The sequence below is a fragment of the Podarcis erhardii genome (assembly GCF_964252035.2).
Source record: "Podarcis erhardii genome assembly, chromosome: 1".
In the NCBI taxonomy this organism is placed as follows: domain Eukaryota; kingdom Metazoa; phylum Chordata; class Lepidosauria; order Squamata; family Lacertidae; genus Podarcis; species Podarcis erhardii.
This window is the reverse complement of record NC_138497.1, coordinates 118,096,454-118,123,646: the sequence shown is the minus strand read 5'-3', so window position 1 is coordinate 118,123,646 and position 27,193 is coordinate 118,096,454. Positions and strand designations below refer to the sequence as shown.

The following is a 27,193-nucleotide window of genomic DNA, read 5'->3' as shown; positions in this document are numbered from 1 at the left end:
AAGAGATGACTCCCTGGAAAAGACCCTGATGTTGGGAAAGATTGAGGCTAAAAGGAGAAGGGGACAACAGAGGATGAGATGGTTGGACGGTGTTCTCAAAGCTACCTGCATGAATTTGACCAAACTGTGGGAGGCAGTGGAAGACAGGAGTGCCTGGCGTGCTCTGGTCCATGGGGTCACGAAGAGTCGGACAGGACTAAATGACTAAACAACAACAACAACATAGGACTGCCCTCACCCTAAGTGCAAATGAGGACTAAACAAAACAGGAATAGTACCAGCTGAGCGGAGGTGATTCTCATGGGTGTCATGGCAGAGGAAGAAAGATTTAACCTTCCCCTCCCTGCATGCTGTGGTCCCAGTTGAAAAATGACTTCCTGCTCTTTTCTTGGTATTAAATCTTTCAGAGAACAGAGACATGGTTGCTAATGGTGTATTGAGAATCACACCTAGTATGGTCTCTAAGAGGGCTGCAATAAGGGCCCTGTGCTTTTATATAGTAATTGGAATATTAACAGCATGATTTCCTAGCCATGTTCAGGCAGAGAACCGCCTACAAGCCTGGCTCAAAGGAAACCAGCTAAAGCTTCCATCATGTAGTGGTGAGACTGGGAAAGAGGGACTAAGGGTAATTGGCTTATAAATAATAATAATAATAATAATAATAATAATAATAATAATAATAAGGGTTAGGAACATTGTGGGAAATTAAAACAGTGGCCACAGGGAAAATATATTCAAGGATGTCCAGGGAAGGCAGTGGTGGGCTGTGCCTGGTCGTGGAAGTTTGCCAGAACTAAACTAAGCAACAATATTCAGTATTTTAAAAAGCCTTCAATTACATTTAGCTTTCACAGTAAACCCACCTCAGATGTGCAGGTAATCCTTCTAGGGTGGGGAGCTTCTTGTTGCAACTGATACACTAGGAAAAGGCAGAGGAAAAATGGATTTCATTTTTATGCTTAAGACTGCAAGGAGGTAAACACTTTAGCATTTCTGTTTGTTGGTATTAATGAAATAGCCATTTTTGACAACTGGACATCTGTCTATGCCAATGGTCAGTCGGTTCCTTTGTATGCCACATTGACTATGTTCGAAGGGGCATTCAATACATGGGAAACTAAAAGTACACAATATACCAACTACATGTCAGCAGTAGCTAAACAGCAACGTGGTAAGCTGGAGGCAGATTTTCATCCATGGGAGACTTTTGATCCAAGGGAGGGATTCTGCTGGCGAAGCAACCTTTGCCAATTTCCCCCTCCCACTCCAGCCACCTGTTATCGCCTCCCACCTCATTCCCCAAGACTGGTTGCAATGATATTAGAGTTGATCCAGACAACAACATGACTGAGGAGGAGGGAGGCAGAAGTTAAAACCATGGCTTAGCTCTGTTATGCTGAAAGCTGTTTCAGATATCCTGTCCTGGACACTATAGATTAGCACCCAACAACTCTCTTTGGACTCTCAAGAAAAGGTAAGCGAGCACATTGGAAACATTCAGTGGAATTGCATATTTTGGTTGAACCATAAACAAAAAAGGACAAAAGCTTCACTTTCCTTGCAAAAGGTTATTTTGCAGCGATTTATTATTGCTATTTGCAACGGGAGACAACACACATGCATTTCATGGTGACAAGTTGCTGGATGTATGGTTGTTGTGATTAACGATGTTTAATATAAGCGACACAATGAGTGCCAATTTTATCCTTTAATCATCAGCTTGAAGACAAAAAGCCTGCTTCGAGTCACTTTGTGTGTTAATGGTTTTATATTAAGTGACTGGCTTGGCATATGACAAGTGACTGATATAATAAGTTATGACTCGAAAGCTGCACTGTGGGACACTTAAAAGGCTCTGGAGCAGACAAAGGTTCTGACAATAGTGATTATGCGGCAGCAGCTGTGGGGCAGGGGGCTCTTAAAGGTACTACGGTTCCTTCGAGGCTCTGAAGTCAAAGCCTGGGCACAAATGAAATGAAATGAAGGTTGACATTAATTTCAATACAGAACAGATTTAAATCATGGTAGGACACTGAACATGAAACGCTGATAATGACAGATAAGTCCTGTTGGTCCAGCTACTCAGTAGCAGGGACAGAAGCCCTAGAGTAAAAACACATTACAGATATTATATCACCACAAGAACCTCCTAATTCTCTCTCTCTCATATATATATATGAGTGAGAGATACTGAGAACTACCATATTTACTTGAGTCTAATGCACCATCGAATCTAATGCGCACCTCTATTTTCAGAGCCTTGAAACCAAAAAAAGGTATTCGCTGGCAAATGTAAACACGCCATCAAGTCTAATTCACACCTTAATTTTCGCAATTTGGCCCCAAAAATGTGCATTAGATTCGAATATATACGGTAATATGGTGCTATCTCTTGTTTCAATTTTGGGTCTTAAAAGAATACACAAACAAACACTAGGCACACAGAATTGTAGCTACAATAAAGCCATCTTTCCTATCGTAAGCCTGGGATTGTGAAAGGTGATTGTCCAATCCAGCATCTTTTCAGGATCTAGGTTTGTGATGGTTTTGGTCTTCCTCCACTTACTTTCTGATGCGCCCACAAATTTATGTGTAGATTTAAAACGGAGAGCAAACAGTTTAATGAAGGTTCCCCCAACTTCTAAATCAGACAACTGGTCAGAAGCAGATTTGGGGATTTTTCTAAAGGGCTTTTTTCGTCCTCAGCAAGAGAGCAGATGCAAAGTACAATATCATGAAATCCTCTAATTTCCAAAATGGAGTATACAAATCTAGCCCCTTACGTTTTAAAAAAGAAAAAATATCCCCTAGTTCAACTGGTTTTAATAGAAGGAAATAGACCAAAAAAATCTGTGACATCCATTGATCTTCTTGGTACAGTAAGGTTCAGAACCAGTATCCTAACAATATACTTTCATTCATAGTGTTTCATTCATAGAATTGTAGAGTTGGAAGGGACCCTGAGGATCATCTATTTCAAGCCCCTCAGTTTCAGATGCTGCAGAGCAGAGGGATTCTGAATACACCGTGTTTATAAATTTCAATACTTACAATTTCCACCATTTAAAAAATATTAACAGTACCGGGGGTAGGGACAAAAGTAACACAATCAACTACTTACGATAAGATTTCCAAACTGGTGGCCTGTATTCATCAGTATCTGAAAGAATAACGATACTCATTAGTACCCCAGTAGAAGATACTTGAGATAAAAAAAAATTTAATTGAGAGGTTTCAAATTAACAGCATTATTTGGTTCCATTCAACCCAGCACTGGCAATCTCTGGGCCTCAGGTCTAATTAGACCTGCCAGCCCTCCTCATTTTGGCCTGTGCTGCTGTTTTGGCCATGCCACATCAACAGCTGGTCAACAGAACCATGAAAACCCCATGCCAATGTGATATAGAGCCAGTGTGGTGTGGAATAGAGAGCCAGTGTGGTGTCGTGGTTAAGAGCGGTAGTCTCGTAATCTGGTGAACCGGGTTCGCTTCCCCGCTCCTCCACATGCAGCTGCTGGGTGACCTTGGGCTAGTCACACTTCTCTGAAGTCTCTCAGCCCCACTCACCTCACAGAGTGTTTGTTGTGGGGGAGGAAGGGAAAGGAGGATGTTAGCCGCTTTGAGACTCCTTCGGGTAGTGATAAAGCGGGATATCAAATCCAAATTCTTCTCTTCTTCTTCATGCACAGCTCTTTGCAAGGGCTGGCGATCTACCAGTTGCCACAGTTTCCATGCACAACACTATGCAAAAGGGTTACCTGACATCACTGTGACATCACAGTGGCTCAGTCCACATGTCAAACTTTTCCTGTGGGGGTGGGTGGGAAAGAGTTCATCTCCAATTCTATGGCTTTATGACTCCCCACCCTGACTCAGCCATTCCATTTTTCAAACTGATTATGCATAGACAGACCTTTGGGGGGGGGGAAGGTTCTTTTTGCACAAATGTATTCAGTTTAAAGGGACTCCCAAATATAACAGTTAAAAAAAAAAAAGAAAGTGAAAGAAGGAAGATACAATGAGGAAGGTACAACTATGACAACAGCTTGAAGCAAAATGTTCTTGTTCAATTGTTGCTTGCAAATTAACGAAATGTAAGACAAATTTAAGGTTTCATACCTATAAAGGAAGCACTGGTAACTTCATTTTAATCAAAGTAGAGATCCTAGGTTTAAGAAATTGTGTACAGTTGTTTCTCCTGATCGGGATGTGAGCATGCTCTGCTAGAGAACTCCCAAATGGCATCATTTACAGATGCCTGCAGCTATGGCTGAGCCCAGAGACTCTGGTTCGCCAGAAGCGGCTTAGTCATGCTGGCCACATGACCCAGAAGCTGTACGCCGGCTCCCTTGGCCAATAAAGCGAGATGAGCGCCGCAACCCCACAGTCGGTCACGACTGGACCTAATGGTCAGGGGTCCCTTTACCTTTTAAAGTCTCATGACCCATGACACTCACCACTTCTTACTTTCAGAAAGATGGGATTTTGTTCAGATTCTTAAAATATATTTTGCAACTTTCCAGTTATTGTTTATATGATTTCAGTGTGCATTTGTGTTGTGTGCATGCACATTAAGACACCTTAAATCAGCTAGAAACATAGAACTGTAGAGTTGGAAGGGGTCTTGAAAGTCATCTAGTCTAACCCCCTGCTATGCAGGACTCTCAGCTAAAGCATCGATGGCATTAGCTCAGTTGGTAGAGCATGCGATGCTTGATCTCAGGATTGTGGATTCAAGTCTCACACTGGGTGAGAGATTCCTGTACGGCAGTGTTTCCCAAACTTGGGTCTCCAGCTATTTTCAGACAACAGTTCCCACTGTCCCTGACCACTGGTCTTGCCAGCTAGGGACGACGGAAGTTGTAGTCCAAAAACAGCTGGAGACCCAAGTTTGGAAACACTAGTCTAGATGACCCTTGTGGTCCCTTCCAACTCTAGGATTCTGTGACATCATCCAACCTCTGCTTAAAAACCTCAGCTCCATTAACCTCCAATGAAGGATAGTCCACCATCTTCCGAGGGAGGGACTAAGATGGATCAATGTTCTGGAAACCAAGCCTTATGAGGAACGGTTGTGGGAGCTGGGTATGTTTGGCCTGAATGGAGATAAGATCTTCAAATATCTAAAGGGCTGTCACATGGAAGACGGAGCAAGCTTGTTTTCTCTTGCTTTGGAGGCTAGGACCCTGAACCAATGGATTCAAATCACAATGAGATTCCAACTAAACATCAGGAAGAACTTTCTAACGGTAAGAGTGGAATGGACTTCCACAAGAGTTGGTGAACTCTTATTCCATGGAGGTTTTTATGCAGAGGTTGAATGGCCATCTGTCATGGATGCTTCAGTTGAGATTCCTGCAATGCATGGGGTTGGATAAGATAACCCACAAAGTATCTTCTAATTCTACAAATTCTATGATTATATGAATTCATACTGTGGGGACAGTGGGGGAGAGGGAAGTATCAAATGATACCTCCTCCTGATCTGGCAGTGAGATTCTTCTGCTAGGTCAAAAGTCTTCTGTGGGCAGGAAAAAAAAAAACCCTTCCATCTGCAGATGGTGAAGTCTGGATCCATCCCAATGCTTTTCAGTGGGGAACAGTTTGTACTAAGAGTCATCAAGTGAAGTACATTCACATGTGAACCGGCCTTAACTTGGTGAAACTCAAGCAACACTTTAATTAAACTTCTAGAGAAGACTGCTTTGGCAGTGCTTGGATATTCCTACTTTACTAGCAACATATGCATGGAAATACATTTTACAAGTAAATTATTTAGGTGAGGAACCATGTGTTCAACTGTATAAACAGACAGCAAGACTGCAAATAGCTTTTGGCTGGAGTAGCAACACTACGGATACATCTTCATTACGAGAAATAAAGATGACTTAACGGAAAAGACTATTTTTCACCAGAGCCAGAACATCTTGATTAAATCTCAACCAAGAAGCAAGAAAACTTTGCATATAAGCTAATATTTATAATTCGGAGGCTGAAGGAGTGATTTATGCCACGCAGGTGTTCCAAAATGTTTTTGTATTAAAGTACTGCTCTCGTGTTTTTTGTGCAACCTCAAACATCCACGCTGGAGAAAAAAAATACCAAAAGTTATCCTATAAACATATTACATCAGTGATAGCTAAGCAGAAGCGTTTTATAGTATTTTTCTGCACCTTTTACAGGGTGCTGATATATTATTAACAGATGATTGAAGTTCCACTTCTTTGTTTTCTTTTAAAATGATGAACCTGATGTAATATTCCAAAGCACAGCGACAGCTGGGAGACCACAAGATTGGCACATGAGGCCTCTCTAATGCTGGGACTTTTCGAACGCTTAATAATAATAATAATAATAATAATAATAATAATAATAATTTATACCCCACCCTCCCCAGCCAAGGCTGGGCTCAGGGCGGCTAACAAGCAATAATAAAAACAAGTTGAATGAATACAACTTAAAAACAAGATTAAAATACAACATTAAAATATTGAAACATTAAAATATTAAAATGCAGCCTCATCACAAGAGGAGAAAGGAAAAAGAAAGAGGGGGAGGGAATCAAATTGGCTCTGAGCCAAAGGCCAGGCGGAACAACTCTTACAGGCCCTGCGGGAAGAAATCCGATCCTGCAGGGTCCTGGTCTCATGAGGCAGAGTGTTCCACCAGGCCAGAGCCAGTGCTGAAAAGGCCCTGGCTCTGGTTGAGGCTAATCTAACTTCCTTAGGGCCTGGGACCTCTAGGGTGTTGCTGTATATGGACCTTAAGGTCCTCCGTGGGGCATACCGGGAGAGGTGGTCCCGTAGGTATGAGGGTCCTAGGCATAGGCGCCGACTCCATGGGGCTTGAGGGGGCCCGAGCCCCCTCAAAAATTCGTTTGGGGGGGCTCCGCCCCCCCAATAATCTCCGGCGCCCCTCCAGCAGAGCGCCATCGCCGCCCCTCCCCCAGCCCAAAATGCACAGGGAGGCGCGGGCTGCATGCCTCCTGCCCTCCCTCCCGAGCAAAAGCTCCACCCAATTTCCTTTGGAGCTGATTAATAGGCGCAGCACGCTCTCCCCTATTCGCTCACGAGGAGGCGGCGCCACTTTATTTGCATATTCATGAGCTTATTTATTATTCATGAGCTTTCCCGGGCCCCCCCAATATTTTTTATAAGTCCGCGTCCCTGGTCCTAGGCCGTGAAAGGCTTTAAAGGTCAAAAGCAGCACCTTAAATCTGACCCTGTACTCCACCGGGAGCCAGTGCAGCTGGAAAAGCACTGGGTGAATATGCTTCCATGGCAGAGACCCCGGGAGGAGCCTCGCTGCAGCATTCTGCACCCGCTGCAGTTTCTGGGACAGCTTCAAGGGCAGCCCCGCATAGAGCGAATTACACTAATCAAGCCTGGAGGTGACCGTCGCATGGATCACTGTGGTCAGGTCGGGGTGGGGAAGGTAAGGGAAAGGTAAATGATGGTCTGCAGCACCTACGCACCATTGCTGGCATGCTGACACTGAAGAAAAGCCCTACTGAGAGGTGTGAGTGTTAAGACAACAATGGAGATAGGGCCATTAGGAACACATGGAGAGGCAGTAGAGTTGCTAAACCGGCAAGCACCTAGACCGAATTTATCCTGGTAATTTAATTTTAGCCTCCTGGACTGATTAATCGAAACAAGAGATAATGGAGAGGGTTGCATTTACATATGAACCAAAACAGAATTAAATGAAAGGCAGGAGGATTTCAGGAGCTAGGATGCTGTTCTTGGAGGCACACTGTGCATAAAGGCGAATTTGGGACAATCGTTTTCTGCTAAGGATAGCAAAACATTGGCACACAATATTAGCAGCATTTAGAAGACCTTAACTCAATCCATAGCCATTAGGGAGGTTGAATTATATGAAGGGAGTACTTGGTATTGCAGCAAAATCAGGAAACAAAGGGCTTAATAATATTTTAACAAAATTTAAAGGTCATTTGGTGTTTTCTTCAACTGCAGAGAATGGGCAGGGAAACAAAGCAAACTTATGTGCCCACCGTTTCCTTTGTCTAGCACATAAAAAAGACAAATTAATTTCCACAAGTGACATGGGTTTGCGCAAAATTTGAGAGAGATGTCTTTTGAATAATTTTGAAACAAGGAAGTGTCGGAACGTTCTCTAAGGTTAACGTAAACCTTTGCCTCTTATCTGAATTATTTTGCTTTCCTCTTTAGTCTCAGAAGCTGTTTTATGGTTTTGTTAATACAAAAAAACCAAAAAACTAATCTCCTTTCACTAAGGATTTTCTAATACATTAAGCACTAGAAATATTCATGCAGTGTTAACAATGGGTTTTAATACATGGCAGAAAAGAAATTAAATATTACGGTCTCAAGGAAGCCATAATTCAGGCCCCTGAAGGCGTATACAATAATCTGTATTAGTACAATGGGAATAATTAAAAATAAAACATTATTTTGCAAAGAATTTTCTGTTGGAAGACACCCTGCCGCTGATAACTGCAAAAGACAATATATGCAGATTAGTAACTGTTTCCACTATACACCAACATGCAAAATCTTACAGGACCACATTTTTCAACAGCAACATAGGTTGCATACTGTTAATATAGCCATTATCTTTTAATAATATGGATAACACCCCTACATAATTTTATTTCTTTCAGTGTGCAAGTTGGTGAGGTACTATTCTGGAAATCACACTTGTGGACCTTGTAGTAGTGATTTCACACTAAGTCATCCAGTATTGTTATGTATCTTGTAAGAATTGCAAATATTCCTGTGTAATTTTATATCTTATTTGGCTGTTAGATACAATAGACTAATAAACCTCTTTGATAACTTACACCTTCCTTCTTCAATTATATCATATTGTTATATTATATCATTATATAGTATCATATATTCTACATATCTATCTACCTATATCTATATATATCTATATATCTATAGGAAAGTGGTTCATCCATCTGCTCTCTATCCATTTGGACACCTCTTGAGATATAGTCATCAAATTTGGCAAAATGGTTTCTGCAACAGAGGAGCAGGTCTTCAACCATGTTTGTTGGGATACCATTGGATGTCATTTTGAATCAAGATGGCGGACTAAACTTCCCTAAACTGCCACTGACTGAGGCACCTCTGAATATATTGTAGATGTCATGCCCCTGTGGGAGGAATCCTGTCAAGAGGAAGACCTAATTGCTCCCGAAGAGGAGCAGACTGTGTCAGTGGACAGCGAGACAGAACAGAGGGATCCAGGGCCCTCAGGGGTAATGGCACCCCAACATCTTCTGCAAGGCACAAAACTGGAGGCAGAGGGTGAGCCACCATCCAGCCTGGAGGAGGACCAATGCCTAAAGCTGCAGAACCCAGTTGCCAGATATTTTTTTAAAAATAATAAACCAAAAACCTAGAAGCCAAGCCTGCCAGGTCTTAAATATATATACCTCCAATATAATATCATTTTGACAGAAACTTTACTTATGAACATGATAAATCATGTAGGATCTCCATCTGTTCATTTACAATATTGCTTTTCTGTCCAGTTGTAAATCTCCTTCCCAAAATCGGCCTTTAGAATTCAACACAGCTACCTCTCTTCCCTTATTTATCAGCTTTATAAATTAAAGAATTATCCTGAAGGGAAATTAATATGTCATACTCCAGCGGTCATCAACCTTCTGGGATCTGCGGACATGTTTACAAACCACAGAAACTGTTCTGTGCATCACACATGCCGCAGCCAAACACACACTGCAGCATGTTCTTATGGACAGCAAGAGAACAGTCCTTTCAAGCCTTGTTTCTTGGCAATGGGGGGGGGGGATCCTTCAGGAACCAGCAAAACTGTCTGTGGGCCCCTGCGGGCTCCACATTGGTGATCCCTGCTTTATTATTATAGAGGAATTGTGCCCAAATTAATGAATAATAGTGATATGTTTGTGGGGTTGTTTTGTTTTTGCTTTATTGTGTATTTTCTGTTCCCATTTTGTATTCTGATGTTGTGAACTGCCCTGTGATCTTTAGATGACACACGCTATACAGACTTAATAAATAAAAATAAGAATAAATTCTACTGCGCTCCTTTAGCACCCTTCAAACTAGATCAGAGCTTTCCAAACTTTTCATGTTGGTGACACGCTTTTCAAACATGCTTCATTTTGCAACACAGTAATTCGGTTTTACTAGCAAACAGGAGGTTACGCTAACTCCCTTTTGAGCCCCTGGGAGGAACGCAGGGAGTGTTTGTGCAACACACCTGCACACTGCAGCCAATGCGCTAATATGTTGTGACACATATATGGAAAGCTCTGAATTAGAGGCTAGGAAAAGGAAAACCTGTGTACACCCCATTTATCCTCCTTATCCATCCCTCTTACCCTACTCCCAAGGCAGCGTGAAGCAGAGCCTCATATTGCCTTGGGAGTAGGCCCACCTATTATACCAAAGGGAAGTAGGGAATAGAAGAAACAGATCTGCATCAAAATGGCATGTGCACAGGGGCAAATAAAGAAATGAGTACTATACTGTATTTTTCGCTCTATAAGACGCACTTTTTCCCTCCTAAAAAGTAAGGGGAAATGTGTGTGCGTCTTATGGAGCAAATGCAGGCTGTGCAGCTATCCCTGAAGCCAGGACAGCAAGAGGGATTGCTGCGCAGCAATCCCTCTTGCTGTGCTGGCTTCAGGGATAGCCGCGCGAAGCCTCTTCAACAACATTTGAGTCAGAATATTTTTTTTCTCGTTTCCCTCCTCTAAAAACTAGGTGCGTCTTATAGAGCGAAAAATATGGCAATTTAAGCCAAAATACCTCCCCGCCCCTGTTTGTAAAGACATGCTCTGGCAGTTTGAGTATGCAAGACCAAGGCGGATTCTGCAACACGCTGTCGATGAAGGTGAGGGGCAGATGGGGCTCGTCAACCTGGGAAGGTAGCCCATCCAGGAGGAGGAAAACTCTGATCCTGAACCTCTGCTGCCTCCGTGGGTTGTCTTCGGGAGAAGAAAAGGCTAAGGAGTAAACCCTACACAAATCCGGAGCCCCTAAAACATTTGGATGACGCCTTATACACCTCCTTCCAGCAACTGCTGCAGTCAAGCTGGCGTCAAAACGTATTGCTTTCCTTTCCTTCAGACCACATCAGCAGATCTGAGAGGGGGGTCTGGCCGTCTAGGCAGACCAGGACCACCATACACACTGCCCAGGCTTGCAGCTCGGAGAGGTCACCTAGGTGCTGCTAACACAGCGGTTTGTCTTCACCCCTGGAGAAGCACTCCATTGTCTCTCGAGACAGACAGATGCCAACAACATCTCACTATAGTGGGGAATACTGTGGCCAGTTAACTTTTAAGTTGGTGGTTTTGTCTTTAAAAAGCTCTAGCTGATAGCTCCTCCTTACCAAATAATATGTTAAATTTATGGATAGGTACCTATAAGGGGTGCGGGTGGCACTGTGGGTTAAACGACAGAGCCTAGTACTTGCCGATCAAAAGGTTGGCGCTTCGAATCCCCGCGACAGGGTGAGCTCCCGCTGCTTGGTCCCTGCTCCTGCCAACCTAGCAGTTCGAAAGCATGTCAAAGTGCAAGTAGATAAATAGGTACCGCTCCGGGGGGAAGGTAAACGGCGTTTCCGTGCGCTGCTCTGGTTCACCAGAAGTGGCTTAGTCCTGCTGGCCACATGAAGCTGTACGCCAACTCCCTCGGCCAATAAAGCGAGATGAGCGCCACAACCCCAGAGTCGGTCACGACTGGACTTAATGGTCAGGGGTCCCTTTACCTTTACCTAACAGGATCACCTCCTTTGTTGATGTTTACATTTAGCCCCCATTCTCATAATCTTGTGCATCTCATATAAACTTTTTTTCACTACTAAAAGTGACTTTTTAGAGCACAATAATTCATCTGTTTTGAATAAAGCATTTCTGGTGAAGATTCTTTAAGTTTAGAAGATGGAAAGCGCCATCTTGTGGCAATTTAAATCTATAGCTATATTCATATTATGGTCTTCAACTAAATCACCATGGCTTTATTTGGATATAAAAGCAAACCTTCCAAGCATAAGGAGGTTTGAGCCTTAGGTATGCAAGCTATTTCTCCCTTCTGCTACAAGAGGGAGGAGTTTAAGACTCTTAATGTAGGTTTTGCAGCAAACTAGAATTTCAAACCATGGTTCAGGGTCCTGGTTTGCAAAAAACCGTATTTTGCTCACTCTTAACATTCTTTATTCACTTCTTTTTCTATCTTCTCACGTTGTTCTCTACGCTGTAATTATTTTAATTTTGTTCTTTTAATGTTTCTAAATTTGCATAACAACCAGATTTGTATCATAGCATACAAACCTACAATAAACAAGCAACAGAAACCACTTACAAATAATCATAAAATGACAATAATCAAATAGTCAATGAATAAAACAGTTATTTAACAATATGCCACAATAATATATACATTATTATGAAACTTACAAAAGGTATAATGTAAAAATCAACAGATAAAATAAAACTATAGGATAATAAAGTAAGGTCCATGAATCAAGCATCTTCTGTCAATCAATAAACCCCCTTCCTATTTTACTAAGAAAAAATAGGGGAGGCAATTAGGTATACATATGATTCTAACTCAAGCTAGTTGACCAAATATTGGTTGAATATTTTTATTTGAGTCATTGGCTGCTCTTTAGCAAACACATACAGAGTGGCTTACAATAAAACAGCAAAACAGTTAAAACAATGTCATAAATATATCAAAATAAAAGAAACACTGAAAAGAAAAAGATACGTTTGCTATTTTATGCTACCCATAAAAATATTAAATAGAAGCTGTAGCGAAACAAAAAAACTTTTAAAAACTTATCTGAACTATGTATTTTATGTAGTAGGTTAGCCTGAAAATGACCACTTAAGTGCTACTGCCTATTAGATTAACAAGGATCTGAACCTGGGTTGCAAGAGTCCCAGGCTGACAGCCTGCTCATTTAGCAGTGGCCACTTTGCCACTGACCCCTGCTGCCCTTTTGGAAAGCCCTACAGTTATAGCAGGTAGCTAGTAGGAATTTTTTTGCCATGCTGTTCGGTCTGTTCCCTCTGACCACTGCAGGACTAGAAAGCAAGCTGTCCTCACTCTGGCCTGTTACCTACTGTATAGAATGTAGTTGTGCAAGTGTCTAATTGAAAGACATTCTTGGTTATCATTAGAGTCCTCCCTAATCCATATCCTATGCTTATTTGTTTCAATACCTTTTTTAATTTTAAAAAACAAAACAATAAACAAAGTCTTTTTACAAAATGAATAGATGTAGTTGACAGTTCAAGTTGTATCCTTAAACAAAAGTAAGGAAAGCTGTCCTCCAATTCTCACTGCTCCATGCATGGGCGTAGCCAAGGGGGGGGGACAGCCCCCCTAAATCCTCAAAAAGCATTGAAAAGCATTAAAAATACTCAATTAACTGAGGTTCTGCCCCCCTTAGCAGAAGCCTGCCCCCTAATATCCTCATTTTGAGTAGATTTTTAGCCATGATCTCCCCCAAAAACCTCAACTTTTTTTTGAGGGGGGGTCCCTAACAAAAATCCTGGCTATGCCCATGGCTCCATGTATCAAAACTCTCATCATGTAATTATTACGTAGACTTCTAAACAACTACTTTTTTTTGGAAGCTACACTTTGCCCTTCCCAGGGGTGAATAATACATCTAGGCAAATTTGTGCAGAAGAGGCAAAGCAAAGTGTCCCCTCACCAAAGTATTCCTTACCTGTCTGCTATGTATTAAAGGAGTTTTATTCACTCACTTTTTCATGGGACATCTATGTGACACTGTCATCCAATCATCATCATCCCATATTTTTTCCCTGTGCTTTCCTCGAACAGAAAACCCATTTTTTAAAAAGAAGAAGAAGAAGAAGAAGAGATCAATCAATCGTATAATCTCTGAAAGACACAGGTGGTTCTTGGTGCAACTCTTCCATCTTTTACTAGAGACACAGTTTTGATGTGCACAGTAACAAACCGGGCAGGTGAACCTATAGGTCAGTGTTCCCCAACCTTGGGCCTCCAGCTGTTTTTGGACTACAACTCCCATCATCCCTCACTAGCAAGACCAGTGGTCAAGGATGATGGGAGTTGTAGTCCAAAAACAGCTGGAGGCCCAAGGTTGGGGAACACTGACCTATAGGTACTCAGCACATGCTCACTATCACCTTTCACACTGGCATCGTTTTGACATCCCATTTACTCTAATCCAACTTAATTGGCACCAAAATATTAAAACAGATATGAAATAATGATCAACTGACAAACAAAAACTTTTTAAAAATTCTTTAACGTGCTTCCAAGTAAGTGCCATTTTAGCAACCTTCCCCTGCACCACCAATTAAAACATGTTCACTTTATTTTAAAACGATTTTTTGCAAGCCATTAAAGCTAACATATTTGTCCATCTATAAGACACCCCCATGTATAAGATGCCCCCTATTTTGGGTGACTCGGATTTAAGAAAGTGGGGGGGGGGGAGAGATGTATCCATGTATAAGATGCCCCCTAATTTTTGACATTATTTTTAAGGAAAAAACCCTAGTCTTATACACAGAAAAATACGGTATCACGCTGAAATAAGTGCCACGCACAAAGTATGTAATTTGATTTTAAAACGTGTCATATAAAGCCCCACCCTCTTTAAATAGCTGCTCGTGTTAATTGTACTTCATCCTTTACCCAATCACATGGTCACATCACGCCCAGTGGTGTGGACAGAATATAAACATAAAAAGCACAGTATCCCCAGTAGTGTGGAAAGTCAATAGCAATTCTGCTTATGTAGCAGAAAAGCAAAGCATGTACTGGGGGAGGAGGGGAATGGGAAGCCCATCTGGAAACAGCCTTGTAGAAGTACCACACAAAGGTCAAAGTGCAAAGCGCTCCGTGGCAACCCGGAAGTAACGGAGCGTGTTACTTCCAGGTTTTGCTGCTTGCGCATGCGCAGACACTCAAAATGTCATCACGCACATGCGCAGAAGCGGCGAACCACGACCCGTGGACGAGCAGACACACGGACGCGGGTTGCGTTCGCTTCAGGGTGCAAACGGCGCTCTGGAACGGATCCCGTTCACATCCAGAGGTACCACTGTACTAGAGAGTGATGTATGAAGAGACAGGAGCTGATTTTTAGATATAGCCATTGTTTTCCAATATAATATTTATATAGGAAGGCTGAAGTCTAATCTCTCAGTCTAAATCTTCTGGACTGGTCCTTACTTTAAAATCTTCCACTTGATTCTCATTTCAGTGAAGCATGTTCTACTGCCATGGGCTATTGAAGTACAGGGGTATCTTACTTTCTCCAACGCCACACTGGGAACCAAGTCTTAAAGAGGCAGCCCCAGAACATGCGCTCATTAGCGCAGTCAAGTCTGAGTGCGCCGTGGCAGCTACTTCCTTAGCCTTCGAGTAATAAAGTATAAGACTGCAATTGTTTCAATAGCTGCCCCCCTCCCCTGGCTACGTTAGAAACAAGCAAGCCAATTTCAAATAATGGGATTATACAACGTAGCCTTACTATGTGCCGCGTTCCCAAGGTCAAATGGAAAAGGAAGGCTCATTTAACGCAGCAAGCATGTTGGAACCTTCTGGTGTGATGGAATCCTAATGGCATTTTTTTTTCAGGAATTCCCATTAAAAGCTTTATAAAAACTATCGCAAAATACCTCTCTGGAATTTATGGTTCGGCACACATGGGCTAGTTTGCCTACGGCATCTCCATATTTAAAGCAGACGTCGCACAAGAACTTTATTATCCCCCCTCTTTTTTGTTTTTCAATGGCACACAGCCCCCCTCCCCCCCCCGGCTTCCTAATGCTGAGGCACCTGGTAGCTCCCCAAAGGCGACATGCCTCTCATGTGCTCAACACTGTCACAGTGTACTGCTCAGGGAGTGGCGAGTTTTAAGAGGCAAGGGGCCAGGTTTTTTAAATGCAGGAGAGCCCTGGGGCGAAAGGAGGAATGAACCCTTGGGAAGCAACAAACCGCCCCCTGGGGTGTATAGAAACTTCCTTCATGTAACAGTCCCCAGTGGGCTTTACACAACTCACATGGAGGCAGATGCCATTGAAAACCTTGATCCTTCAAGAGTGTCATGTAAGAGAGAACCCAGGCAACTGCCTTAGACCAGGTAAGACCACAGGCCCATCGAGTTGAGTACCTGGGAAAGCAGCTCTTTGGGGTTTCTTTTTCTTTCTTTCTTTAAAAAACAAAAAATAGTTTTCAAAAGTTTACATACTTTACCATCAACAATACGTTTAATTTATCTATCAATTTCCCATCCCGCCCTCCATGATGTTTTATGTTTATCCTTTAATGCTGCATATTTTAACTGATAACACTCCATATACACATCCTAAATTATTAGCTATAATGTCTTTCTACTGTTGCTCATACAGTCATACCTCGGGTTGAAGTCACTTCGGGATAAGTATTTTCGGGTTCCACGCTGCGGCGAACCCGGAAGTAATGGAGCGCGTTACTTCCGGGTTTTGCCGCTCGGGCATGCGCACATGGTCAAAGTGACATCACGCACATGCACAGAAGCGGCGAATCGCGACGCGCGCACATGCAGACGCACGGACGCGGGTTGCGTTCGCTTCTGGATGCGAACGGGGCTCTGGAAATCCTGCTCGCGATTTCATGCAATTATAGTAGTTCTTTAGATATTCTTCAAAAGGTTTCCAATTCTCAAAGAATGGTTCATCATTTTGATCTCTAATTTTTTTGCTGTTAGCTTTGCCAGTTTTGCATTCTCCATCCTTTTAATAAGCCATTATTAAATGGCACCTCAAGCTCTCCAGGGTTTCAACTAGGCGTCTTTCCCAGCCTTACCCAGAGGTGCCAGTAATTGAGTGTGACTTCCTGTGGGCGTTTCCGTGTGCTGCTCTGGTGCTGGTTCGCCAGAGCAGCTTCGTCACACTGGCCACGTGACCCGGAAGTGTCTGCGGACAGCGCTGGCCCCCGGCCTCTAGAGTGAGATGAGCGCACAACCCTAGAGTCTGTCAAGACTGGCCCGTACGGGCAGGGGTACCTTTACCTTTACTTTCCTGTGTGCAAAGTATGAATTACATCATTAAGCTATGGCATTTCCCTGTTATCATGTTTCTGGTGTTTAGGGGTACACATGCAGCACCCCACACTTGATAAGGATCTAGTTCAGTGAAATCATACAGGGGTATTTTCTACTACAAAAAGCAGTACATCCACTGCAAGGCAAATGGTGTTGATTTAAAAAACAAAAATATAGCACTTGGCTCTTACATGGAGTTTAAAAATTACCGGTACACACAGCGCAATATTCAGGAGATGCGTACCCAACAGATGTGTTTGATGCAGGATACAAATACTCTGCCTGCCCACAAGTCAAGGCTGCCGGCTGCTTTCTCCATTCACTGTAGATTCATTGGCCACAAGGTGGAGCAGCTGCACAACAAATTTCACTATTATGCTGAGAACCAGTAAAAATTATGCAATGATTTTTGGGAAGTTAATTTATTTTACTTGTTACTGGTTTTTAAAGGTTTGCAGGCAGGAGTGTATTTTGCAAGAAATAAATGCCTATTTCTCATTAGATAGGGTTTTGATTCAGCTTTATTTCTAGATTCCTGAAGATACAGGATTTTAAGGTTGGAACTCTGAAATAGAAGTATGTTTTAACAAAGGTGTTTTGCTATAGAAGACTGTACAGTTGTACCTTGGAAGTCGAACGAAATCTGTTTCGGAACTCCGCGTGACTTCCAAAACGTTCGGAAACCAAAGCACGGCTTCTGATTGGCTGCAGGAAGCTCCTGCAGCCAATCAGAAGCCACGGAAGCCCTGTTGGACATTCGGGTTCCAAAGAACGTTCGCAAACGTTCCAGGTTTGCAGCGTTCAAGAGCCAAGGTATGACTGTACTGCCCTATAACCGGCGGTTTCGGATGCTAATTCCACCACGTGCCAGTCCTCAGCCTATCTGCACCCTTCATTCACGCCTGGAAGATGTTAAGATGCATGTTGGATGAAGCAGCTTCTGGAAGTCTGATTTCGTCCACTACAGGGTGGAAGTGGTAATGGGACATGCACAAAGTAGGTGCATTTGAGTTCTGTTTTTATATTTTCCCAACCCTGCAGAAAACTTGGTACAGTTAAAAGTATTGTGGAATGTGCCAGGCTCTACAAACAGGGTCCACATTGTGGACAGCCTTTTCTGTTGTATGTATTGCAGCCTGTCATACAATTAACTCTCCCCTCCACCATTTCTGCAGCTCTGAACATACAGCTGGTGTGCTTAAGGGTTACAAGACACCTGTTCGCAACACTAAATCACTGCATTTAAGGACATGACTTTTTTAAAAAGAGGGAGTCTGCTAATGCAAATGGACTCAACCTATACATCTGCTTGCAATATCTAAAATGCTAATGGACTCAGCATTTAGCAGAACCTAGAGGTTAAATTTTAGGGGGAACATATTTGAAACGGGGCGATAGCCCCCTGGAGGCAAAATGGAACAGAGAACAGGAAGGAAGGTTACCAGATTCAATCTGAACACTTCCCTGATTCCGAAACTGCTCTTTGCTTTGGGTGAACATTCCCAATCCTATCATTTAGTATAGCATTTCCCCTCCCTCAGGGGTGCAACAGGCGACAAAATGGCCAAAGCTCCCTTGACTGATGGGAGCCTGAAATTTATCAGCAACCACCTCTCCAGCCAGTTGCATTTACGTTTTTTCAAACCCTGAACATTAAATGCCACACTTAACGCCACATTTAATTTGCTCCTGCATTAAATAAAAGGAATTAACCAAGGGAGCAAAAGGGGCATTTCTGGAATATGTCAAGTCGTTCAGCCCAATGTGCAGTTTTCGTCTTCCTTTGCCACTTTAAGGCTGAATCTCTTGTGGGTTAGAACTGTGGTTACACAGAAACATTCTGGCCCAGAGAAGCAAACACAGACTCTTCCTTTGGAAATCACAAAAGCCATTTGTGATTTAAGGATGTGGCTTCTTTAGCAAGCTGTGACCACAGCAGCTTGATTCACAAGGAGGCTCTCTGGTTGTGCACATGTTTACAATTCCTCAGCCCTTAAGAAAGCTGACATAGTGTCTGTGGCCAATAGGTTAACCCAAAATGATGAGCACCCAATGCTTCAGTTTACTCTTCCAAGGGAGAATGGATGAAGTTGCCAGAGTAAGGGCCAAAGATGACCTGTCTCTTTAAATGTGGGTCTGGCAATAATACCATGCACAAAAGTGGGAAACGTGGGGTCTACACTACCAGTCATCCAACACGGGACATTCTTGTACCAGCAGGCTTGATTCTAATGTCAGACCCCTGGTAAGGGAAGGTGACTTCTGGGGGCAGATTGCAGAGAAAACTGTAGGCAATGAGAGATTGGCATGTGCTCCAATATTCTTAGCACTGTCTTATTCTGACCTCAGCAACGGTGTTTACTACTTTTCCCAAGGCACCAAATTGATCAAGCAAGTACTGAAATTTGTCATCATCAGGTATGAACCTCAGCCTCAGGGTACTCAAATTAGTTTATCTGCTGAAACCAATTTACCAGCTAACAGGTCCGTTTTGTTTCCTGAGTTTCCAAGCAGGCTTCCTCTTCAATTTTAGTCAAGAGAATGCACTGCCAGCAAAAAGAATAAGATCCTCTCAAGGTTACTGTCTTTATTTGCTTCATTAGATTTTTCAAATTAGATAAAGAGTTTCATTGCACCAGGTGAAGAGAGCCATTTGATTCTCAAGGCCAGAAACACTTTTCAAATGGCACAGACCTTACGGCCCCCCAGGGCAAGAGGCTGGAGCTGGGTGGGGTGAGGGCAAAGAAAAGAGGAAGATTTCTTGCTTTGCCTGCAATGCACTCATATTTTTGTTCATTTTTATTGCTAAAAAAATAAATCAAATCAAAATATTCAGCTATTGAGCACACACAGGTTTTAATTGCATAGCTGCATACATTGACTTGCTGGTGATGGGTTCCCAAAACCACTGGCAGAGGAAGAGGGCTGCGGGGGGAGTGCACTGCCCCCGGCAGTGCGATCCCAGTGGGGTGCCATCACGGCTGCCCACCCCCCACTGGGTGAACGCCCTTGCATGTGGTGCGCCATGCCCCCAGGATGTGCGTCATGCCCCTGCCTGCTCTCCACCCCCCCCCCCCGGTACTGGAGCATGAAGCTCCGCTACTGCACAAGACCATTTTAAATGATAGCTCAGACTCTCATACCTTTTTTTTTTTTAGTTGTCCACCGTTTCACTCAAAAGAGCAAGTGAAATTCTTTATAAAGTTGTAACAGAAATACTCCACAGCTAAAGTTGACATGTTAAAATAAAAAAAAATCCAAAAGAGAAATACATGTACTGTGTTCAAAACTTGCACATACTTGTAAAAAAAAAAGTCATGTGCTACAAAACGGAAGGCTTTACTAAGAGCTGGCACCAATTTTATTGTGTAGTGGCTACTTGGACAGAAGTGAATTTGTGCAACAAAATAAACCCGGGTACTTATTAGGGATCAGAGTGGTTGCCAAGAGTACAGAAGTTGGACGTGTCTATACTCTTCCTAACTTCCTAGCATTTTGATAAAAGATGTAAGAAAGCATTTGTGCCTTCTTTTTGTACTATCGCCATAGAGTTTGTAGGCTTCTGAAACAGAACAAAACCCACAGTTTGCAGTGGATAACAGCGGGATGAAGCGTGCACACTATGCGTATAACACCCCGTCATACAACTTGTCTGATAATTCTAAAATAATGAGTGCATTTTGTTGCTTTTTGTTGACCTTTCCTAGCATCAGTTGAAACGGATATAGCACCGGCAAATTACCAAAATAAAGTATACAATTTTACTGTTCGTTTAAATGAGAAATCACTGTACACGTTATCGTTTACTTGGCTCCCGTGTACTCCTACAACTGGTGACTGAAGCCATGTACACAAGAAGGTAACCACGATCTATATCTATCCTGTAGTTCCTTGAAAAATACTGTTTGTAGATGCATTTTCAGTCAAAACAGCTTCTACCCGACTTGAAAAACTAGGCTATATTCACTCCACTGTTGAGCTGGGGTTTGTATGCTTTAGAGAGCCGTTGTACATGGACAGACAGCAGCTTCATGAATCGGAGTTGGGATATGTTGCAGGCATGCAAAAACAAAACAGGTAATATGCACTGGGTAAAGGCATTCAACAACCTCAGATATGCAGATGACACAACCTTGATGGCAGAAAGTGAGGAGGAATTAAAGAACCTTTTAATGAGGGTGAAAGAGGAGAGCGCAAAATATGGTCTGAAGCTCAACATCAAAAAAATAAAGATCATGGCCACTGGTCCCATCACCTCCTGGCAAATAGAAGGGGAAGAAATGGAGGCACTGAGAGATTTTACTTTCTTGGGCTCCATGATCACTGCAGATGGTGACAGCAGCCACGAAATTAAAAGACGCCTGCTTCTTGGGAGAAAAGCAATGACAAACCTAGACAGCATCTTAAAAAGCAGAGACATCATCTTGCCGACAAAGGTCCATATAGTTAAAGCTATGGTTTTCCCAGTAGTGATGTATGGAAGTGAGAGCTGGACCATAAAGAAGGCTGATTGCTGAAGAATTGATGCTTTTGAATTATGGTGCTGGAGGAGACTCTTGAGAGTCCCATGGACTGCAAGAGGATCAAACCTCTCCATTCTGAGGGAGATCAGCCCTGAGTGCTCACTGGAAGGACAGATCGTGAAGCTGAGGCTCCAATACTTTGGCCACCTCATGAGAAGAGAAAACTTCCTGGAAAAAGACCCTGATGTTGGGAAAGAGAAGGAGAGGACAGAGGACAGAGGACGAGATGGTTGGACAGTGTTCTCAAAGCTACCAGCATGAGTTTGACCAAACTGTGGGAGGCAGTGGAAGACAGAAGTGCCTGGCATGCTTCAAATCAAATCAAAATGTTTATTCGGCTTTACGCCCATCATGTAACGCAACAAAACAAAACAAATCAGCCTGGCATGCTCTGGTCCATGGGGTAACAAAGAGTCGGACACAACTAAAGGACTAAACAACAACAACAAAGGCATTCCTGCCCCTCTCAGGTACAAATGTAACTTGAAATGAAGCAGAGGGGAATTGCCTTTCTGCATTTTTAACTGCTAACGCCTACATAGCCTGGGATGCTAAGGTCTGATGGTAGCATAATGGACTGTTCCACCTAAGACTACAGATGCAGAATCAGAATTTTTTGATGTTCATTTGCTCCCCTATGGAAAAAAAGAGCATGGAGGATGTTACTGTCCTTGCAAGTTACAGGAAAGCAATTGTGCTGGGCAACGGCCTCCTTGATGTACTAGTTAGGGGTGGGGGCTTCTTAACATGGAGAAACCTTCAAAAATGGTATCCTCCACCTGCAGCTTGAAATGGTGCAGTTCACTGTACCATATTACGGTTTCATAACTAAATGTGCAATAATCCAATTAACATATTAGTCTGGCCTGCCTACAAACACAGCACAATCCTGAGAAGGGAAGGTGGATTATACTATTGTAGGCAGGCAGAAACATGTCTGAAAGCTCCCTTGCATTAAAAAAAAAAATCCTGCAAAAAGAAAACAAGCGTAAGGAGGACAATGGTTCCACTTTGTCAGCGTTGTTTTTAAATGCAAGGGAACATTTTAAAAACGTGATGCCCTACTTGGAAATCGAAGCATTCTTTTTTAAAACAACAACAGGAAGAAACGGGTCTTTCCTAACACAGAAGGGATGAAAATAAAGATACTTGATCATTAACTCTGTATCTGACCTTTCTCTTTCTGTTTTTTGTAGCCATAAAAACCTCCCACCCTGCAATGAGCAATAAAGCACACCCATCAAATTTGTGTCAGAGAGGACGATTAGCTTCTGCTGGAGTCAGAAATGAAGGTGCATAGCAGTGGCTTGCAATTGTGTGGAGCCCAGAGGTACAAACAGATATGGATGGGTGTTTTCTCTTTAAAAAGAAAATTGTGTTATGAACCATTCCAATCTTTTACAGCAGGGGAATGCATGAACCCTCTCCAATTGCTGAACTCCAACTCTCACCCCAGTTCAACAACACATGAGGGGCCAAGGGCTGTGGGTACCAGGAAGGGTCTCAAGAACTATCATCTTTTCTGCACACTGCTGCATAGGCAACTGACAACCAGTGTAGCCAGAAAAGGAAGGGTGTTATATGCCCTGATCATCTAGAAAGATACTGGGTGGTAGCATTCTGTACCACCTGAAGCTTCCAAATCTCCTTTAAAGATAGCCCTGCATGCAGAGTGTATTATAGTAGTCATGTCTAGATGTAACCAGGGCATGAATCATTGTATATTATACACCCTTAGGCGCCAGGCAAAAATGTTCCTCTTTAACCAGGACTTTGGCTGACTGACAACCAATACCCTTTTTAAATGTGTTGGTGGGTGGGAGTTACTGGATTGTTTCTGTTTTTAATTTTGATTTCTGTATTTTGTGTTTTTACACTGTGATTTTATGTTGCAACTGCTCTGAGACCTGCAAGTATAGGGCAGTATATAATAATAATAATAATAATAATAATAATAATAATAATAATAATACATTGGTACTTCGAGTTAAGTACTTAATTCGTTCCGGAGGTCCCTACCTAACCTGAAGCTGTTCTTAACCTGAAGCACCACTTTAGCTAATGGGGCCTCCTGCTGCCGCCGCATCGCTGGAGCACAATTTCTGTTCTCATCCTGAAGCAAAGTTCTTGTGCCTACATGAAGCCTTAGAAGAGCTAGGTTTTAAGAGATCTCTTGCAGACAGTTGCCTTTACATTAAAGAGTCAGGCTTGAAACAGCAAGTGATTCTGGTCTTTGTTGACGACAAACCCTGTCTGTTCCAAACTCCACAGTTCTTAACCCGAGGTACTATTTCTGGGTTAGCAGAGTCTGTAACCTGAAGCGTATGTAACCCGAGGTACCACTGTAGAAATGTTCACTTTCTCTAGATAGGGATGCAGCTAGAAAATCACCCAAAGCTGATAAAAAGCTCTATTTTTTAAGAGTATTAAACATTACTACTGTTGAGAAAAGCACTACAGTCATACCTCATGTTACGTTTGCTTCATGATACACTTTTTCAGGTTGTGTCCCGCGGTGACCTGGAAGTACCAGAAAGGGTTACTTCCGGGTTTCGCCGCTCGTGCATACAAGCAAAATGATGTCATGCATCATTGATGTCTTTTAAAAAACATTTTACTTAAGGTAGATAAGGACAAGATGAAATTATATATTTTAATATAAATATAGATTGGAAATGGCTGTGTATAGTGAATACTTATCTACTTTAAAAAATCTTTACTTTTGATTTTCTTCTTCTATTTATTTATTTTCTCTTTGTTCTTTTTTTCAGATATCTTACTTTTCATTTCACTTCTCTATTGCGAACAGCATTTTATAGAGATATAAATAACTGTAAATATGAAAAGAGACAAAATATTTTCTATTTTTTTTCTTGTTTATATGTATTTTCTTTTCCTTTTGTATTTCCTTTTGTTGTAAATGTATGTTTTTCTAATTTGTACTTAATAAAGTTAAAAAATAAATAAAAATGATGTCACGCGCATACGCAGAAACGGCGAATCACGACCCGCACGTACGTAGACGCGGGTTGCGTTCTTTTCACGTTGCAAACGGGCCTCCGGAACGGATCCCGTTCACAACCAGAGGTACCACTGTAGCTTGTTTCTCCCCACCACAGCCAATTTTGTGGCCCTCTTTAGATGCAGATAATCCTGTTGAGGAGGAGAGAGGGACTATATATGTTTGCCCTGTGCTGGCCTCAAATCAAAGCTCTCCATGTGTTGTGCGTAGTAGAGCAGCCTATTGAATGTGGCTAGGCTGTCCCCATTGAGCACTCAGGGCTCAAGCTCACAGGGAAAATCTACATGCATTCAGCAGGCTGCCCTGCTGCAAAAATGCTTCCAACACAGGGACAGCCTTGCGGAGGGGCCTGTACAGAATGAACCTGCACTGTCCCTCCTCCCTCCCATGATTTGGTTATGAATGACTAAAGAGAAACTCTTCTGATCATGTCCTGCTAACTCATAGATTGGGCACGTTCATAGGGTAGATCGTGATCTACCAGTAGATCACTGGAAGATCATTTGCTCCCCACAAAGAAGCTGAACAACTGTGGCTCCCCTAAAAAAAGCTCAACATTTTACCTCCTCCCTGAAAAAAACTCAACAACTTTGACCCGAACCCCCCCAAAATGGGCCTTTCTCCTTCCTAAGAAAAGCTCAACAACTTTGACCTGAACCCCCAAAAAGGGGGTAGATCACTGCCAATTTTTAACTCTGTGAGTAGATTGCAGTCTCTTGGGAGTTGGCCACCCCTGTCGTAGATCTTGCACAGTAGTTTCTTCAAGGGACAATAATGTCTCTTTGGCAATGCTTCTGTTCATTTGTTTGGTACTCATCACAGGACTGATGCAGAACACAGCTGGTGTTTAGCAATAGAATATTACATTAAAAGGGCACTAAATGCAAGGACTATCTATCTATCTATCTATCTATCTATCTATCTATCTATCTATCCATGGAGAGACAGAGGGAGAGAGAAGCAACATCTGCTAACCACACAAATAATTTTACCAACTACTCAGAAATATGCTTTAAAAGTAACAACAGAACATCCAAGAGAAGCAGCACATCAATAAGAAGAGGTTTGTAGCTGTCTCAGACGTCTGGAGAATGTAGAATTGTACATCATCATCATCATCATCATTATACAATGACTACCAGGATTTTATAAGAGCTGCTGCAAGTGACTGGGCTTTTTGAGTGTGTCTGTGATTTGCTCATTAAGGTTAAATCCCCAAAGTTGGTAATTCAAAAAACTACAATCCAGGTTTGAAACAGTGTTTTACACACCTGCAAAGCTTAGGTGTTTCACAGCCTTTTATATTGGCTGTCTTCTGGTTTCTGCAGAGCTGCAGAGACTATGAACTAAATCTTGATATTTTCATTGTGCTGGTGACCTCAGCTGCTGCTGCCACTTCACCAGCAGTGCTCCTGGTTTGAGAAGAGGCAGCAATTATCAGGAGAATGGAGAGGGGAAGAAAGAAAAATGATGGGCAACTGGTCTCCCACTAGCTATGCAAGGCTTTCATAAGATTTCTTCAGCCACAAGTAATCTCATTTTAGTCATTAATCAGCAGAGATGGAGGATCAATGAAAGACCTAAGGGAGAACTGCAATGTGAGTAATTTGGCTGGATAGTTTTCCATTACAGGTAGACTTGGGTAACCTAAAGTATAATTTCATAAGTTCTGTACATATCAAGAAATAGCTCTGTAGATAAATAAATTAGGAATCCACCAAGTCTCCCCTGAATAACTTTCACAAAATATAAAGAGCACACTAAATTGTAGGGATAAAAATGCAGCAGCTATAATAACATGAGGCGAAAAGCCCGAGAAAGCAATGCTGAGTCTTAACAAACTTTGCATTACCAGAAGTGTCAGACACTCAGCAAAAATCTGATTCTAAATATGAGAAGTAAACACCATCTCTATAAGATTATGTGGAAACACATTATGCATCAATTCTAATTATGCAAAATTAGTCAGTAGAAAGCACTTCTCAAGTTAAGTAGCAGCTATGAGTTATTTATGTAATGAAATTTGCTTCCACAAATGATATGTTAATATCGAGATTATATTTTGCTTCCTTCAATGTAGCAAAGTCATTTTTAATTATTACGTTAGGAATGTGCATAATTAAGTTTAATAATCAGTTTAAATATATTAATATGCCAGCATATAAAACTCTGCCATTTTATTGCTTTATTTACCAGAAACGGCGCTTACAGCTAAAATCAAATATCAACTGAAAGCTCGCGCGCTCTCTCTCTCTCTCTCTCTCTCTACTTTTTTTTAAAAGGACATTTCATTTCTTGGATGTATAGCCTCTCTTGAAATTGTTCAGCAAATTCTATGAAGATGCTCACAGCTTTTGCTGTCCAATATATATATATATAATATCTGCTTAGGAGGAAATGCAAATATGTTATGTTCTGTACAAACAACAACAACCCAGTCCCTCTTGGTGAGAACTTCTTTCTCTGATGCCACAGAGAAGCTAAAAAAACAAATCACAAATCCATATAGAGCAATATCCTTATACTGCCCAAAAGTACAGATTTTGGATTTCTTTTTAATGTTT

At 42.1% G+C, this 27,193-nt stretch overlaps 1 protein-coding gene across 2 annotated transcripts in view; it reads right to left on the bottom strand.

Moving 5' to 3' along the window:
- The window catches only part of CHN1 (chimerin 1), a 106,519-nt gene that overhangs the window by 78,342 nt on the left and 984 nt on the right, over positions 1-27,193 (bottom strand). For both annotated transcript variants that reach the window (XM_081840369.1, XM_081840370.1), the window contains exons 2-3: positions 3,125-3,163; positions 867-922 (exon numbers count right to left, since the gene is read on the bottom strand). In XM_081840369.1, the coding sequence (XP_081696495.1) occupies positions 867-922; positions 3,125-3,163 (95 nt within the window). The remainder of the gene's footprint in view (positions 1-866; positions 923-3,124; positions 3,164-27,193) is intronic.